Source organism: Camponotus vicinus, unplaced genomic scaffold, assembly GCF_025532165.1.
Source record: "Camponotus vicinus isolate PSW18456_S1 unplaced genomic scaffold, iyCamVici1.0 SCAF_1, whole genome shotgun sequence".
Lineage (NCBI taxonomy): Eukaryota > Metazoa > Arthropoda > Insecta > Hymenoptera > Formicidae > Camponotus > Camponotus vicinus.
The window spans coordinates 26,617,559-26,632,625 of record NW_028141945.1 but is presented as its reverse complement, the minus strand read 5'-3'; the positions used below and the strand labels follow the sequence as shown (position 1 = coordinate 26,632,625).

General features: G+C 45.3%; 1 protein-coding gene and 1 pseudogene across 1 annotated transcript; both read right to left on the bottom strand.

Annotated features, from left to right (window-relative positions):
* Positions 1 to 1,277: 1,277 nt before the first annotated feature.
* LOC145963731 (uncharacterized) lies at positions 1,278 to 1,766 on the bottom strand. The gene has a single exon (XM_083085940.1). The coding sequence runs from the start codon at positions 1,764 to 1,766 to the stop codon at positions 1,278 to 1,280; it is 489 nt and encodes a 162-aa protein (XP_082942066.1).
* Positions 1,767 to 11,216: 9,450 nt separating this feature from the next.
* LOC145963661 (uncharacterized) lies at positions 11,217 to 14,288 on the bottom strand (annotated as a pseudogene).
* Positions 14,289 to 15,067: the final 779 nt, after the last annotated feature.

Below are 15,067 nucleotides of genomic sequence, written 5' to 3'. Positions count from 1 at the left end.
GCGTCGGCGCGCGGCGGTATTACCCCTACCGAGCGGAATTTCGGAAACGGTACGGTCGGGCCCGCTCGGAGGGGTTCGGGTGCGCGCCGAACACAAGCTTCCGCCGGCCGGCGGTTCGGGCCACATTGGCTACCCTCGGCGGTGTTCGGCCTTTTCAAGCCCTTAACGGCTCCGGGCCGTGTTTAGAACGATTAAAAAGGTGGGCGCACCGCGCCCCTGCCTATGCCCGGCGGCAGCTTCCGGCGGGTGTTATGCCGGGAATCGTAACGATGCACCGGGATGCATCGTTACAAATATATATATTGTGGACCTATTCAATTTCACTTTCTGTTTGCGAGAGCGCGAGAATAGACCGGAAAGTGAGCGCGGCACGAGAGAAAGAGAACGATAAGTTCCGATATATATATATCTATATACAAAGTCCTTTATTCTATTTCACAAATACAAAGTCTTAATAAATTTACAGTCTTTTAATTAACGGACAAAAGAATAACGATAGACCAAAAAGAAGTGTAATTTCGATGCGTAAAATTCAAGCTGAATTTTATAGAGTCTGCAAGCAACGGAAAGAATCGATAAATTCCGCGAGCAACGGAAAGAACTTTTAATATCAGAGAGCGAAATGAGCGCGTCGGAGACTTTTCGACAAAAGGCGCAGCGCTCACCGATCGCGTCAATTTATACTCAAGCTCTTCTCGAAGGATCCTGATTTTTCATGAATTCGACGGTGGCCGAGACAACGTTTAAATTTAACGATCTAACGTACTATTTGTTGTTATTAGATCTTTCGAGAAGGACGAGTGCTGTTTTGAATTTTCGCTGACAACGCGATATCTCGCTACCGGCTGCCAGGGGCGCCGAATAAACGGTCGGGCCCTGGACTCTCCTTTTAATCGAATACATTTATTAGAGTCTTAATTTTTTAATGTTCGACTAGTTTCGAACATTCCGCCCGCCTCGTCCAAAGCTTCGGGCGAAAAGATACAAAAAGACAGCAGGAATCTCGGCGGTTTCCACTAAAAGCCTTACGGGGCACCCCTCGCGTACCGTTGAAATTGACATGAATGGCGTAATGCGAGCCCGTAGTAAACGCATTGTAACGCGTAAATCTGTGTCTTTTAAAAGTGAACGCGAGTGAAGTGCGTGAATAATAAACCAATACGGATTCGCGAAATAGTTATCTACAAGTGAAGACAGGTAATTATTAACAAATCGATTATAACTAAGTAATTTATATACAATAATTATTTACAAGGTTCCCCCCCTTTTTTTGTTATTTACAAAGGATTGTCTTTCGCCGACTCGTCGCCTTTCGGCAAGAGGACGAGCTTCGTAATTGAATGCGTCAGCTCCGACGTGGCTGAACGAATCGATACGACGCGGATCTGTCCATCCTCGCCCGGATGGACACGCACGATGCGCGCTAAAGGCCATCGCGTAGGTAGAGTGGCCTCATTGCGTATGAGGCATAAGCGGCCGATCTGAAACTCGTCGTCCTTGTTCCACCACTTGGAACGATGGATGAGTCCGTGGAGGTATTCCTTGGACCATCGATCCCAGAAGTGGTCTCGCATCTGCTGGATGAGGCTCCAACGGGTTAGGCGATTCGCTGGTTGATCCGCCAGTGACGGTTCCGGGGCAGTCAGTGCGGAACCCCCGAGGAAGTGTCCCGGAGTTAGGGCAGCAGGGTCGTCCGGATCATCCGAAAGTGCCTGTAACGGACGAGAATTTAGACACGCTTCGATCTGTGCGAGGAGAGTGCTCATCTCCTCGTAGGTCAACGTGGCGTCTCCCAACACCCGACGCAGGTGATGTTTGACAGATTTAACGGCTGCCTCTCAGATACCGCTGAAATGAGGAGCCGACGGCGGATTGAATCGTTAGTGAATGTGCTCGGCGGAGAGCCAAGTTTGTTCGATCAGGCATCGCTCTGGATGACTGGCTGCGAAGAGAGTTCTCAGCTGGGCGTCGGCTCCGACAAAGTTTGTCCCGCAGTCGCTGCGGAGGGTGCTGCACAATCCACGTCGGCAGGTGAATCGCCGTAGCGCGGCGAGGAAGGCGTCAGCGGTGTAGTCCGAGACTATCTCCAGGTGCACCGCTTGAGTGGTCAGGCAAACGAAGATGGCGATGAAGGCCTTGTAGGCCCGGTGACCTCGGCCTTTGATCGTCCGTAGAAGGATGGAGCCAGCGTAGTCCACTTCTGTGTGAAGAAAGGGCCGTGCTGGCCTCACTCGCTCACGAGGAAGGCTGCCCATGAGTTGCTGAGGAGTCGCCGCCCGCCATCTCGCGCACGTTACGCATTGATGGATCCGCTGCTTTACGACCGCGCGCCCGCGAGGGATCCAATATCGTTAGCGCACCAAGCCTAAGGTCATCTGGACTCCGCTGTGCAGCGAGCGTAGATGACAAGCGTCCACGTCGAGTGAAGTGCGACTCACTAGGCAGGATGAGTGGATGTCGCTCGTCATATGCCAGCAGAGCATGCTTCAAACGTCCGCCAACTCGAAAGAGACCTTGAGGATCTATAAAAGGAGTAAGTCGATTAAGCTGACTTGACCTTAACAGATCTCGACCTTGTCGCAAGGCAATTAATTCGGATTTAAATTTGCAGCCTGAATCAGCCGAATCCACAGCAGTCGAGCGTCGTCGAGTTCGGTCGTGGAGAGGAATTCTCCGAGAACAGAATCAGGATCAGCGGTTACTCGATTTTTGTTCTTCCTTCTTAGAAGCCAGCGTCGACACCACGCGGTGACGCGTAACAGTCGGCTTAGAGAGGAGAATCTCAGCAACTCCTCCGGCTCCTTTGTTGTAGTTCCGGTTGCGTGGACCTTGGCTCGTTTCTCGGGCAGCATCTCCTCGTCTATAGGACCTGCGACGGTAGGCCAGTCGAGGGAGTTCTTCTTGAGCCAAGAAAGGCCTTGCCACCAAAGTTCATGGTCGACCAGCTCGCTGGGCGACAGACCGCGGGAGGCGCAGTCAGCCGGGTCCTCCCGTCCGGGGATGTGGGGCCATTGCGCATCCGGGACGGTCGTCTGGATTTCGGACATCCAGTTCGCCACGTACTTCTGCCATCGAGAAGGATGATCTTTTATCCAGCCAAGAGCCACCGTGGAGTCCGACCATAGATGTAGAGGAGCTCTGGAAATGTCAAGTACCGACTGCAGACGAGAAGTGAGTCGTGCCAGGAGCGTGGCCGCAGAGAATTCCAGCCGAGGTAATGACACCCGCTTAACTAGGGCGACCTTCGTTTTTGCAGCCAGCAGAGTAGTGTTCCAGGATTGTTTGTGCTTAATCCGCAGGTAAACGACGGCAGCGTAGGCGTTCTCGGAGGCGTCAGCAAATCCGTGCATCTCGAGTTCGGTACTTGGTGTGCACTGGCCAATCCACCGGGGAACTCGGATCTGTTCGAGCAGCGGGAGTTCCGCTTGATAACTCCGCCACTTCTTTGCGAAGACGTCGAGATGGTCGTCCCATCCGAGGTCTTGAAGCCAGATCTGCTAAAGAGAGATCTTGGCTCTCACTACCGTGGAGGCCAGCCACCCAAGAGGATTGAATAGGCGAGACGTCAGAGAGAGAGCTGAACGTTTTGTAATTTGAGTCATGGAGATATTTCGCATGGCGAATGAGAAGCTGTCAGCGGCCGGATGCCATTGGAGGCCAAGTGGGTCTCGTGTGGTCGCCACTCACGAATTTCTCTCTGCATGCGGTGTTCAGCCGAAACGTCGACCAAAAGGACAGGATCGTTTGATGACCATTTTCGGAGCGGAAAGCCGCCCCCCAAGCAGAGGTCGTTTAGCTGTCGCTGCAGTGCCAAAGCTTCCTCAATAGTGTCCGCGCCCGTGAGCACATCATCCATGTAGACGTCGCGGCGGATGACAGCAGCTCCATCGGGATATTTCTCTTCTTCATCATCCGCGAGCTGTCGAAGAGTACGCATCGCCAAGAAGGGGGGCGTCCGTACGTTACTGTATTCAGCTGATATTCCTGAATCTCATTGCTCTCGTCGTAACGCCACAAAATCCTTTGCAGATCGCGGTTGTCGGAGTGCACGAGTATCTGACGATACATTTTCTCAACGTCTGTAGTTAGGACGCACAGTGGGCGGAAATCCCGAAAACGTGGCCAAAAGTCGAAAAATTAAATTTATTATTTTGAGTTTAGAACCATAGGGCCTTATGGGGGACCTCTCTGTGCATATAATGACAAAAGAAGAGAAGGCTATCTTCCATACCTGACTTTCTAACTCAGTGTGTAATTGCCCTTCGAGAGAGTAGCACGCGCTGCGTATAAATACAAGCGATTTTCGATCGACTTTGGACGAGTATAACTTTTGACAGGAGTGTTAGATCGCAATTCTGCAGAATGGAGGGTATTCCTGGAAGTATATAGAATATTTCTGTTTTAATTTTTTATTCATTCTAAGCTTAGCATGTATTGAATTTAAAGATAAACAATTGGTGTCCATAAATTGTGAATTTCCAATTAGATCTATATTCAACGGTGACAAAAGTTAAAGATCCCATAATATCCCGTGATGTTTCAAGTACCAATCTTTAGTTTAAAGTGTTGCGCGACGAAATTTCGCAAAATTAGCTGCAGCAACCTGCGGTACGCGTTATATGGTCATTTTTGCTGTCACGCCGCGCGCCGATTAGATTAGGTTAGGTTAAGAGTTATACTTATATTACAGGATCGCGATCGGGTAACGATCACTTCATATATACTTATAAGGACATATTTCCAATAAGATAAGGACATATTACCAATCGGACAACTATCTGAAGATGCGCAAGAAGCCCGTAATAAAGACATAAAAAATATCGCGAAGGCTTTTCGAGAAAATGTTGCAGGACGAAGACTGTGAAAGATGTTTTCAATTGGTTAACAGTATCTTCAGATCCTTATATTTCGAGTTTAAGGAAGTTGCCGTCCAAAAAATTAAATTCTTTTTTGCCAGAGGCTGTGCAACTATTAGTAGCTCCGATCGTCTCTCCAAATGTCACAGAGTTATTCCGCGATTCGGAAGATGATTCCGATTCGGAAGGTGATTCCGAAGACGAATCTATATCTGAAATTTTGTAAAATTTTGTTAAATATAAGTCGGCCATATTGGATCCGCCATTTTGTTTTTCGTGATTTTGATCCCAGATTCGTAATCAGCGACCCCGAAAATCCTTTTGTACCAATTTCTATGCAAATCGGAAAACTTTTTCGACTTTTGCCCACGTTTTCGGGATTTCCGCCCACTGTGGGACGTAGCGATGTCGTCTCCATCTCAGTAGAACGTCCGCGAGCTGAGGCAGTAAGTTCGGCCCCACGAGGAGACATTGATTTAACGAAGCTCCTGACGACACTGGTGACGAGCCGTTAAAGACGACGCGCAATTTGGTGGAAGAGCTGGCCTCGTGCATGACGCCGTGATGCGGTAAGTGGCTGACCCGATTTGAAGCTGCGGGGCCCGCTAAGGTCATGTGGCCTAATTCTTCATACTGTCTCATGAAGTCTTTGTATAATTGTTGCAGACGGGCCTCTCGGACGAACCTCTTTTCCACGTTCAAGAGGACTCGTAGAGCGAATCGGCGCGTGACTTCAAGGTTAGGCAGCGGCTTGATGACAGGGAGGCGAACCGTGTAGCGACTGTCAATCGCGCGAGAGTACGTTTGATGGAAGAAGTCCTCACATCTCTGGTCCTCAGGATTGAGAGGCGAATCTTCGACGGGAAGTTCCTCCTGCTGTCAGAACTGCCGGACAAGAACAGACAGATCTTCTTCGACGCGGCATGCGTGAGTTAGAGCGCGGTGCGGAGCGGCCGCGGAGCCGACGGTGTCGGAAAGGATCCATCCTAACGAAGTCTTTTGTGCCACAGGTTAATGCGGTTCACCCTCGTGAAGTCCTTCCTGCAAGATGGCTGCATAGACATCGCCCAGCAGGATATCTACAGGATCCGTCGTCAGGAAATCTGGGTCAGCAAGCTCCAGCCCGCTGACATGATTCCACGTGCGTGAGTTGGCCTTGATTCTGCCATCATAAATTGTGAGCCGAGGAAACACCAGTGCTGAGACCGTCATCGTCGAACCGCCTCCCAGAGGAGAGAGCTTCAGCGCCACTTGTCCGCGGGCTCATCCTGTCTGTTTCCCGCCGACGCCGAACACTGCGACGGATGTAGGCGTTCGGGCTAGTCGTAAGCGCTGTACCAAGGCTTCAGAGACTAGCGAAGATTCGGAGCCCTGATCCACCAGGGCGCGAGCGACGTGCGTAACCCCGAATCGGTCCGTGACGCGGACGCGAGCCATCGCGAGCAGAACGGCGATTGGAGTCTTCGATTAATAACGCGAGGTGTGCGCGGTTTTGGCAATCGCAGGTTCGATGCAAGCGTCGTGCAGTGTCGTGTGATGCCTCTCGCCGCACGCGGAGCACGACTTTTTCGAAGCGCACTCGCCTGTCTTGTGCTTGCCCAGACAGTTGAGGCACAAATTAGCGGCCTCGATGAGCTGCTTTCTTTCGGCGGCGGTCTTCGACTTATATCCGTCGCAGAACATTATATAGTGGTCCTGCTGACAAACGGAGCAACGACCGCACTTGCCTTGTGATTTTCGAGCGTGTTGCACGCGCGCCGCTCGATTTGATTTTGAAGAAGTGGACTCCGTCGCGACCTTGGAAGGCTGAAAAGCCTGGAGAGTTTGTAGCCTTTCATCAAGAAACGCTCTCAACGTGGCATACGACGGTGGCTCCGTCGTGCCTTTGACGGAATGCTCCCATTCCCGCCGCGATCGAGGATCAAGTCGTTCTACTACGGAGTAGACGAAAAAGTCTTCCCTGCTCGTCGGCCGGCCAATGCTTTCGAGCGAACTGACCGTATTGATAACTCCATGTAATAGTTTGCGCAAATCAGAAGCGGACTCACCCTTTAGTGCCGGAAGAGACGAGAAGCGAACAAGATAGGAACGAACCAGGAGACGTTTGTTCTCGTAGTGGCGGGTAAGCTCCGTCCACGCTCGTGTAAAGTTTTCGCCGGTCACTGGCAGATCTCCAATTAATAAAGCTGCTTCTCCTTTCAGGCACGTCCTCAGGTAATGCAGCTTTTCTACTTGGTAGCAGTGTCCTGGCCGATGATTGAGCTGAAGAGATCCCGGAAGGACGGCCAGTCCTGATAGAGCCCGGAAAACGGAGGTAATTGTATCCTCGGCAACGTCGTTCGGTGAGTAGGCGATGACGTGGACGCCTCCACAGGAGCGACAGCAAGAGTGACATCGTGAGCGGCCTTGGTCTTGCGCAATTCCTCCAGGAACAAACCCTTCTGGTCGAGGTAAGTTTCCTCCACGGTGGCCAGGAAGTCGTCTTGGACATACTCATGTCTCTCCAAGACTTCCCAGTAGGCGGTCATCAGCCTAATGTGGTTGGTCTCGAACTTGGACCAGTTCGACTCGAGAGCTTGCAAGCGCGCCTCCACCAGCCCGACGGTTATGTTCGCGACGCCAGACTTCCGGAGGTTGTCGTAGGTTCGGGCTATTTGCCCGTGAAGCTCGTATTGAGCACGCAAAATACCTTTACTTTCCTTTGTCATGATTCCTCTCTTCTTCCAGGTAGACACTGTACGGAATAGCACGGAAGGTCACTGAAAAGGCGCGGTCACTCACTCCACTGCACGGCACCGGACAAGCGATCCGGCTCGAAGGACCAGCAAATGTTTGCGAGAGCGCGAGAATAGACCGGAAAGTGAGCGCGGCACGAGAGAAAAAGAACGATAAGTCCCGATATATATATATATATATATATACAGGGTGTTTCATTTTAATCCGACCAGTCGAATATCTCGAAAACCAAGCCTGGGAGAGAAAAATATTTCAGACAAAAGTTGTTTGGTTTCGAGGGGGCCATAAGATGGTGACAATGATTTGACCTTGAACAGTCATTTGAAGGTCACATAAAGGTCACCTTAAATTTCTTAAATGGAATATCCTATATATTTTTGCACATTCTTGTAGCTGACATCGAGAGCTTTCCAAAACACTATAATTAAGTACCTTTTCGTTAAGTACTTTTTGAGTTATGAGGCTTGAAATAATTTCTTAATTCTACATAAACCGTAAAATATCTAATAAAATATTCATTTTTCGATTATCTTACCTTAATACTTTTACGTACAAAATAATGAGAGGAATCAATTGGTGTAAAGAAAACACATAGTTGTTTTGAAGAAAAAATATGTAATTTGCAATTAACAATTCCATATTTTTTCTTAAAAACAACTATGTGTTTTCTTTACACCAATTGATTCCTCTCATTATTTTGTACATAAAAGTATTAAGGTAAGATAATCGAAAAGTGAATATTTTACAAGATATTTTACGGTTTATGTAAAATTAAGAAATTATTTCAACCCTCATAACTCAAAAAGTACTTAACGAAAAGGTACTTAATGATAGTGTTTTGGAAAGCTCTCGAGATAAGCTACAAGAGTGTGCAAAAATATATAGGGTGTTCCATTTAAAAAAATTGAAGTGACCTTCACGTGACCTTCAAATGACTCTTCAAGGTCAAACCAATGATACCATCTTATGGCCCCCTCGAAACCAAACAACTTTGGTCTGAAATATTTTTCTCTCCCGGGCTTGGTTTTCGAGATATTCGACTGGTCGAATTAAAATGAAACACCCTGTATATATATATATATATATATATATATATATATATATATATATATATTGCGACGTGTTTTTCAATTTACCAAGATTTTTCTCGGATGGTAGATAGAAATTTGGGGAACGAAAACGTCGTCAAAAACGCGAGGCGGATAGAGAATATTCGCGCTCAGAGGAACAGGAATGGAGGGTGTTCTCGCGCGAGCCGCGGCGAAGCGAAGGCCGTCTCGAGATCTCGAAGTTGGACGCCAGATACGGTCTTTTACGTATCAGTTTCGCTAAATGCCAGAATAACGCGAAAAACGCTAGCCTGTTTCGCCACAGGCCGACTAGCTCACCTTATCTCGCTCGAATTTCGGCGATTTTTTAATTTATCGTAATTTATCGCACACCGCGACACATTCACACGCACGACAGATATTTCGAAATAAGCGCAAATCATACACGTAACGAGCGCAACAAGGACAGCATGACATTCGCAAATTTCACGATACGCACACGGTCACACACTCACATTAGAGGCGTGCAAATCTGCTCTCACTCCCGCTCGTTCTCGACAGCGAGACTGGATTCTCGAGACTCAGATTATCGGGAGCGCTGTTATCGAGAATAGAGGCTCGAGAACGAGCGAGTTCTGAGTCTCGATGCTCTATTAGACGGAGTGGGGATAGATTTCTATCCCCACTCCGTCTAATAGAGCATCGAGACTCAGAACTCGCTCGTTCTCGAGCCTCTATTCTCGATAACAGCGCTCCCGATAATCTGAGTCTCGAGAATCCAGTCTCGCTGTCGAGAACGAGCGGGAGTGAGAGCAGATTTGCACGCCTCTAACTCACATACACGCTAATTAATAACGAAAGTCGCACGAAGATCGATTGCGGGGATGTCTTACGCGGCGTCGACAATTCTTTTCGACCGCACAGAAAGCGAATGCAATCTCCCGCGATTTACCGTGCACGTGGTCGATATACGAGAACCGGTCGCTACGCGTTTTACAACACCCCGAATCCCGAAGAGAGACGAACAGTTCCTTATCGACTACGGCCGACGTTACGATCGTCCTTGATGTCTCGGTCGCTTGTCTCCGGTCGCCCGAAATACACGAAAATTGAAAGCTCGATACAAAGACCAAGCGACAACGAGACACGAAAATGGCGACGGCGACAGAGCGGCCGGTCCGTGGACGGAATCGCGTACGTAACTTACAATTATGCGATGGGTAACCTCACCGATACTTTCTCCCGTGGCCAGGGGATGATCTTCGGCTCGTCCTCTCGCCCTGATTTCGTCTGCGACACACACAATAACGAAATACGAGACGACTACTCTGTGTGAGCGCCCGCACCAGAATGATTCCCTGGATCTCGCGATCCAGGGTCGATAGCGGCGTCAATCCTGCGCGCAGGTGTGCGCGGATTCGCGGCCAATAGCGCCGCGACAAGCGAGATATTAATGCGCCCCGCGACAACGCCGTATCAGGAGCCGTAACGGCCCCGATAATTTGAAAATCTTAATGTCGGCGACCCTCCTATCGGCGGTCTTCCTCAGGTTAATCTTTCGTCCTCCGTCCTCGGAGGATAGCGCCGATCCGGCCCGGTGATCCCGGTCCCAGATAGCTGTTTCTAGGAGACTTTTCCTCCTTTAATTGAAGGGGAATTCCACCCGCGATTCTGCGCTGTCCGGATCCTCGGGCGCTATCTCCGCTCTCTACTTGAAGGCTGGGAGCGCCGTGTCGGTGGTCGTAAAAAGATTCCTCTTCGATTTCTTCCGGTTGTTTTTCGGCGGGTTGCCCGACGTACAAAATAATAAGAAAAAAAGATAGAATTAGAAAAATGCGAAATTACAATAATAGCTCGTCTCTCCGGAGATCACGATACGGCTCTCGCTATCTTTTTCTGGCGCAGCCGCTCGGCTCGCGCCCCGTCAAGATATTCAGGGCGGATGGACGCGCATCGGGACAGCAACGTCACAATATATATATATATATATATATATATATATATATATATATATATGTATATACAGGGTGGACCATTTTAACCTTTAATGGAGAATAACTCGACCGGTAAGCGAAATAATAAAAAAAGTTTTATACAAAAGTTGTTGGGCAAGGAGAGGGACGTATGACCATGACCTTGAATTTGACCTTGACCTTGACCTTAGGGGTTATTTGAAGGTCAAATAAAATTTTTCAAATGGAAACGCCTATTTTCGATCCCGGATTCGGAAAGAGCGGGAAATTTTATAATAGGATATGTATGATTGATAAGGTCAAATGTCATGTTTTGAGGTCATTTCAAGGTCAAAAGGAACTTGTACGTGTATTCATGCGAAAATCGTATCTGTATACGGGGATTTTTAAATAATCTTCTACACTTAGCATTACCCAGAGACAACGACGTGGACGTGGTAGAATTCTGCCTCTTTCGGGGTGCTTGTTTAGAGTGAGTCCCCTTGCCTCTCACTCCTCGGGGTGCTTGTTTAAAGTGAGTCCCCTTGCCTCTCACTCCTCGGGGTGTTTGTTTAAAGTGAGTCCCCTTGTCCTCTCACAATGCATACTTTGCTATTGTTAATCTAGCTATTCAAAAGGTTTTCGAAAGCTGCACCGTTAGCATTTATGCAATAATTGAGCCTTCTTTGGAAATGGGCCACTGTGCTGAGCAAGACATTTCGTGGAATCGCTTCACAAGCTCGTCTTATGCGATTTTCCATATCTTCTCTTGTTGTTGGTTCTTCTTCAAAAACAACTCCTTTCAAATAGCCCCAGAGATAAAAGTCGAGTGACGTCAAATCAGGAGAACGAGGAGGCCATGTAATCGGACCCTCTCGACCAATCCATCGGTTCGGGCACCTTTCATTTAAAAACCTCCTGACTATACGTGCAAAGTGCGGTGATGCACCATCCTGTTGGAAGAACATCCTTCGCCTGGTTTCCAAGTCTACGTTCTCCAACAAATGAGGCAATTGGTCTGTGAGCAGATCTAGGTACGTATTTGCATTCACAGTATGTTCGAAAAAGAATGGACCGACCAAGTATCCATTAACAATCCCGCACCAGACATTGAGGCTCCAGCGGTGTTGATTGTCAATCGCTCTATGCCAGTGCGGGTTGGTATCGGATCAATAATGGCAATTATGCCGGTTCAACTCCCCTGTGTTCTTGAACGTCGCTTCATCGGAAAACATCACAAATCTAAAAAAATTAGGGTCCCGATCGATCTGCTGTAAGGCCCACCGGCAGAACTCGAGGCGTCGATCAAAATCGGCAGGTAATAATGCTTGGGTCAAAGTGATATGATAAGCATGGTACTTCTGAGCCTTCAAAATCCGCAAGATTGTGGACTTCGGTATTCCTGTGGATACCTCCAGTCTACGGCTCGAAATATGAGGATCGAGGTAGACCGATGCCAAAATAGTCAGCACTCGAACGTCATTCTCGTCATATTCGTGATGACGACGTTGGCGTGTCATTTGCCCAGCACGTGCCCTCGTGGTCAAATTCCTAATCGTCACGTTACACGGATGTCGTCTCCTCGGGAAGCGCTGAGCGTAAAGTGCTGCGGCATCCACATAGACACCTTGACGTTCTCCTAAAATCAAAATCATATCAACGATCTCATTGGGTGTAAAATCTCCCATTTTAATCACACCAGATCACTGCTTATTGATACTAAGAGACAAGCTGTGTGATAATAATTAAGTTTTATCACTATGGACAATATTTTTATTATATTAATAATAATTATTATAATCATTATTATCAATATAAAAATAAGGAATACCGAAGTCCACAATCTTGCGGATTTTGAAGGCTCGGAAGTACCATGCTTATCATATCACTTTGACCCAAGCATTATTACCTGCCGATTTTGATCGACGCCTCGAGTTCTGCCGGTGTAGAAGATTATTTAGAAATCCCCGTATACAGATACGATTTTCGCATGAATACACGTACAAGTTCCTTTTGACCTTGAAATGACCTCAAAACATGACATTTGACCTTATCAATCATACATATCCTATTGTAAAATTTCCCGCTCTTTCCGAATCCGGGGTCGAAAATAGGCGTTTCCATTTGAAAAATTTTATTTGACCTTCAAATAACCCCTAAGGTCATGGTCATACGTCCCCCTCCTTGCCCAACAACTTTTGTATAAAACTTTTTTTATTATTTCGCTTACCGGTCGAGTTATTCTCCATTAAAGGTTAAAATGGTCCACCCTGTATATATATATATATATGTACAAAGTCCTTTATTCTATTTCACAAATACAGTCCTAATAAATTTACAGTCTTTTAATTAACGGACAAAAGAATAATGATAAACCAAAAAAAAGTGTAATTTCGATGCGTAAAATTCAAGCTGAATTTTATAGAGTCCGCAAGCAACGGAAAGAATCGATAAATTCCGCGAGCAACAGAAAGAACTTTTAATATCAGAGAGCGAAATGAGCGCGTCGGAGACTTTTCGACAAAAGGCGCAGCGCTCACCGATCGCGTCAATTTATACTCAAGCCCTTCTCGAAGGATCCCGATTTTTCAAGAACTCGACGGTGGCCGAGACAACGTTTAAATTTAACGATCTAACGTGCTATTTGTTGTCATTAGATCTTTTGAGAAGGACGAGTGCTGTTTTGAATTTTCGCTGACAAAGCGATATCTCGCTACCGGCTGCCAGGGGCGCCGAATAAACGGTCGGGCCCTGGACTCTCCTTTTAATCGAATACAATTATTCGAGTCTTAATTTTTTAATGTTCTAGTTTAGAACACTTTCGAAAATAAAAAATCTTTATTATGATTCTCAAAAAAAAAACATCTGTAATATAAACAAATTAAAACAAAAATTAGACAATGCTATTAATAATAATGAATTTGATCAAAATTTTGATCTGTTCATGGATTATGATTACAGTCGACCAGAAATCATTGACTGCGTTATCTATTACGTAACTGGATATTTATCAAATCACATACTGAAATCAATAAAATGTGACATATGCAAAAATGCATTTATCAGTTCTGCTACATATTCTGCTTTTCCTACAGCTTTACTAGTTCATATGAAAACACACAAAGATGCAACACAAAGACGCACAATACATCTTAATTTAAAATTATATAATCTTATTAAATATTTAGAAGATTTATTTGTAAAACATTGTCATCGACCGAATATATTTGAATTAATAATTGAAGACATTTATACACCTGCTATATCGTTTCCTTGTAAAGATCATGGTGACCAAGTATTAGTACAAATTATTGAATTTTATATAGTTTTGTGTACAAAATGCAAATGAAATAAATAATGAAAAAAAGAAAATAAATCGAATTAAACGAATTAAAAGGAACGCAAAATTTTATAAAACATAATAAATAAATAAGGAGATATATTATTTAACATGTGTACTTCATTTTTACCATATATTTATACAGGGTGACCCATTTTAACTTAGGCAGCCAAATAACTCGAAAAATAAGCAAGATAGAGAAAAATGTTTTAGACAAAAGTTGTATGGTTTCGAGGGGGCCATAAGATGGTATCATTGGTTTGACCTTGAAGAGTCATTTGAAGGTCACGTGAAGGTCACTTCAATTTTTTTAAATGGAACATCCTATATATTTTTGTACATTCTTGTAGCTCATCTCGAGAGCTTTCCAAAACACTATAATTAAGTACATTTTCGTTAAGTACTTTTTGAGTTATGAGGCTTGAAATAATTTCTTAATTTTACATAAACCGTAAAATATCTTGTAAAATATTCATTTTTCGATTACCTTACCTTAATAGTTTTATGTACAAAATAATGAGAGGAATCAATTGGTGTAAAGAAAACACATAGTTGTTTCGAAGAAAAAATATGTAATTTGCAATTAACAATTCCATATTTTTTCTTAAAAACAACTATGTGTTTTCTTTACACCAATTGATTCCTCTCATTATTTTGTACATAAAAGTATTAAGGTAAGATAATCGAAAAATGAATATTTTACAAGATATTTTACGGTTTATGTAAAATTAAGAAATTATTTCAAGCATCATAACTCAAAAAGTACTTAACGGAAAGGTACTTAATTATAGTGTTTTGGAAAGCTCTCGAAATAAGCTACAAGAATGTACAAAAATATATAGGGTATTCCATTTAAAAAAATTGAAGTGACCTTCACGTGACCTTCAAATGACTCTTCAAGGTCAAACCAATGATACCATCTTATGGCCCCCTCGAAACCATACAACTTTTGTCTAAAACATTTTTCTCTATCTTGCTTATTTTTCGAGTTATTTGGCTGCCTAAGTTAAAATGGGTCACCCTGTATAATCCCATTTATATTATTATCCATATTTATATAATAATTTAATAAGGAGAATATAAAATTCAAACTAATGTTATTTAACGTCAAAGTGATTAAAACATAATAAAAAT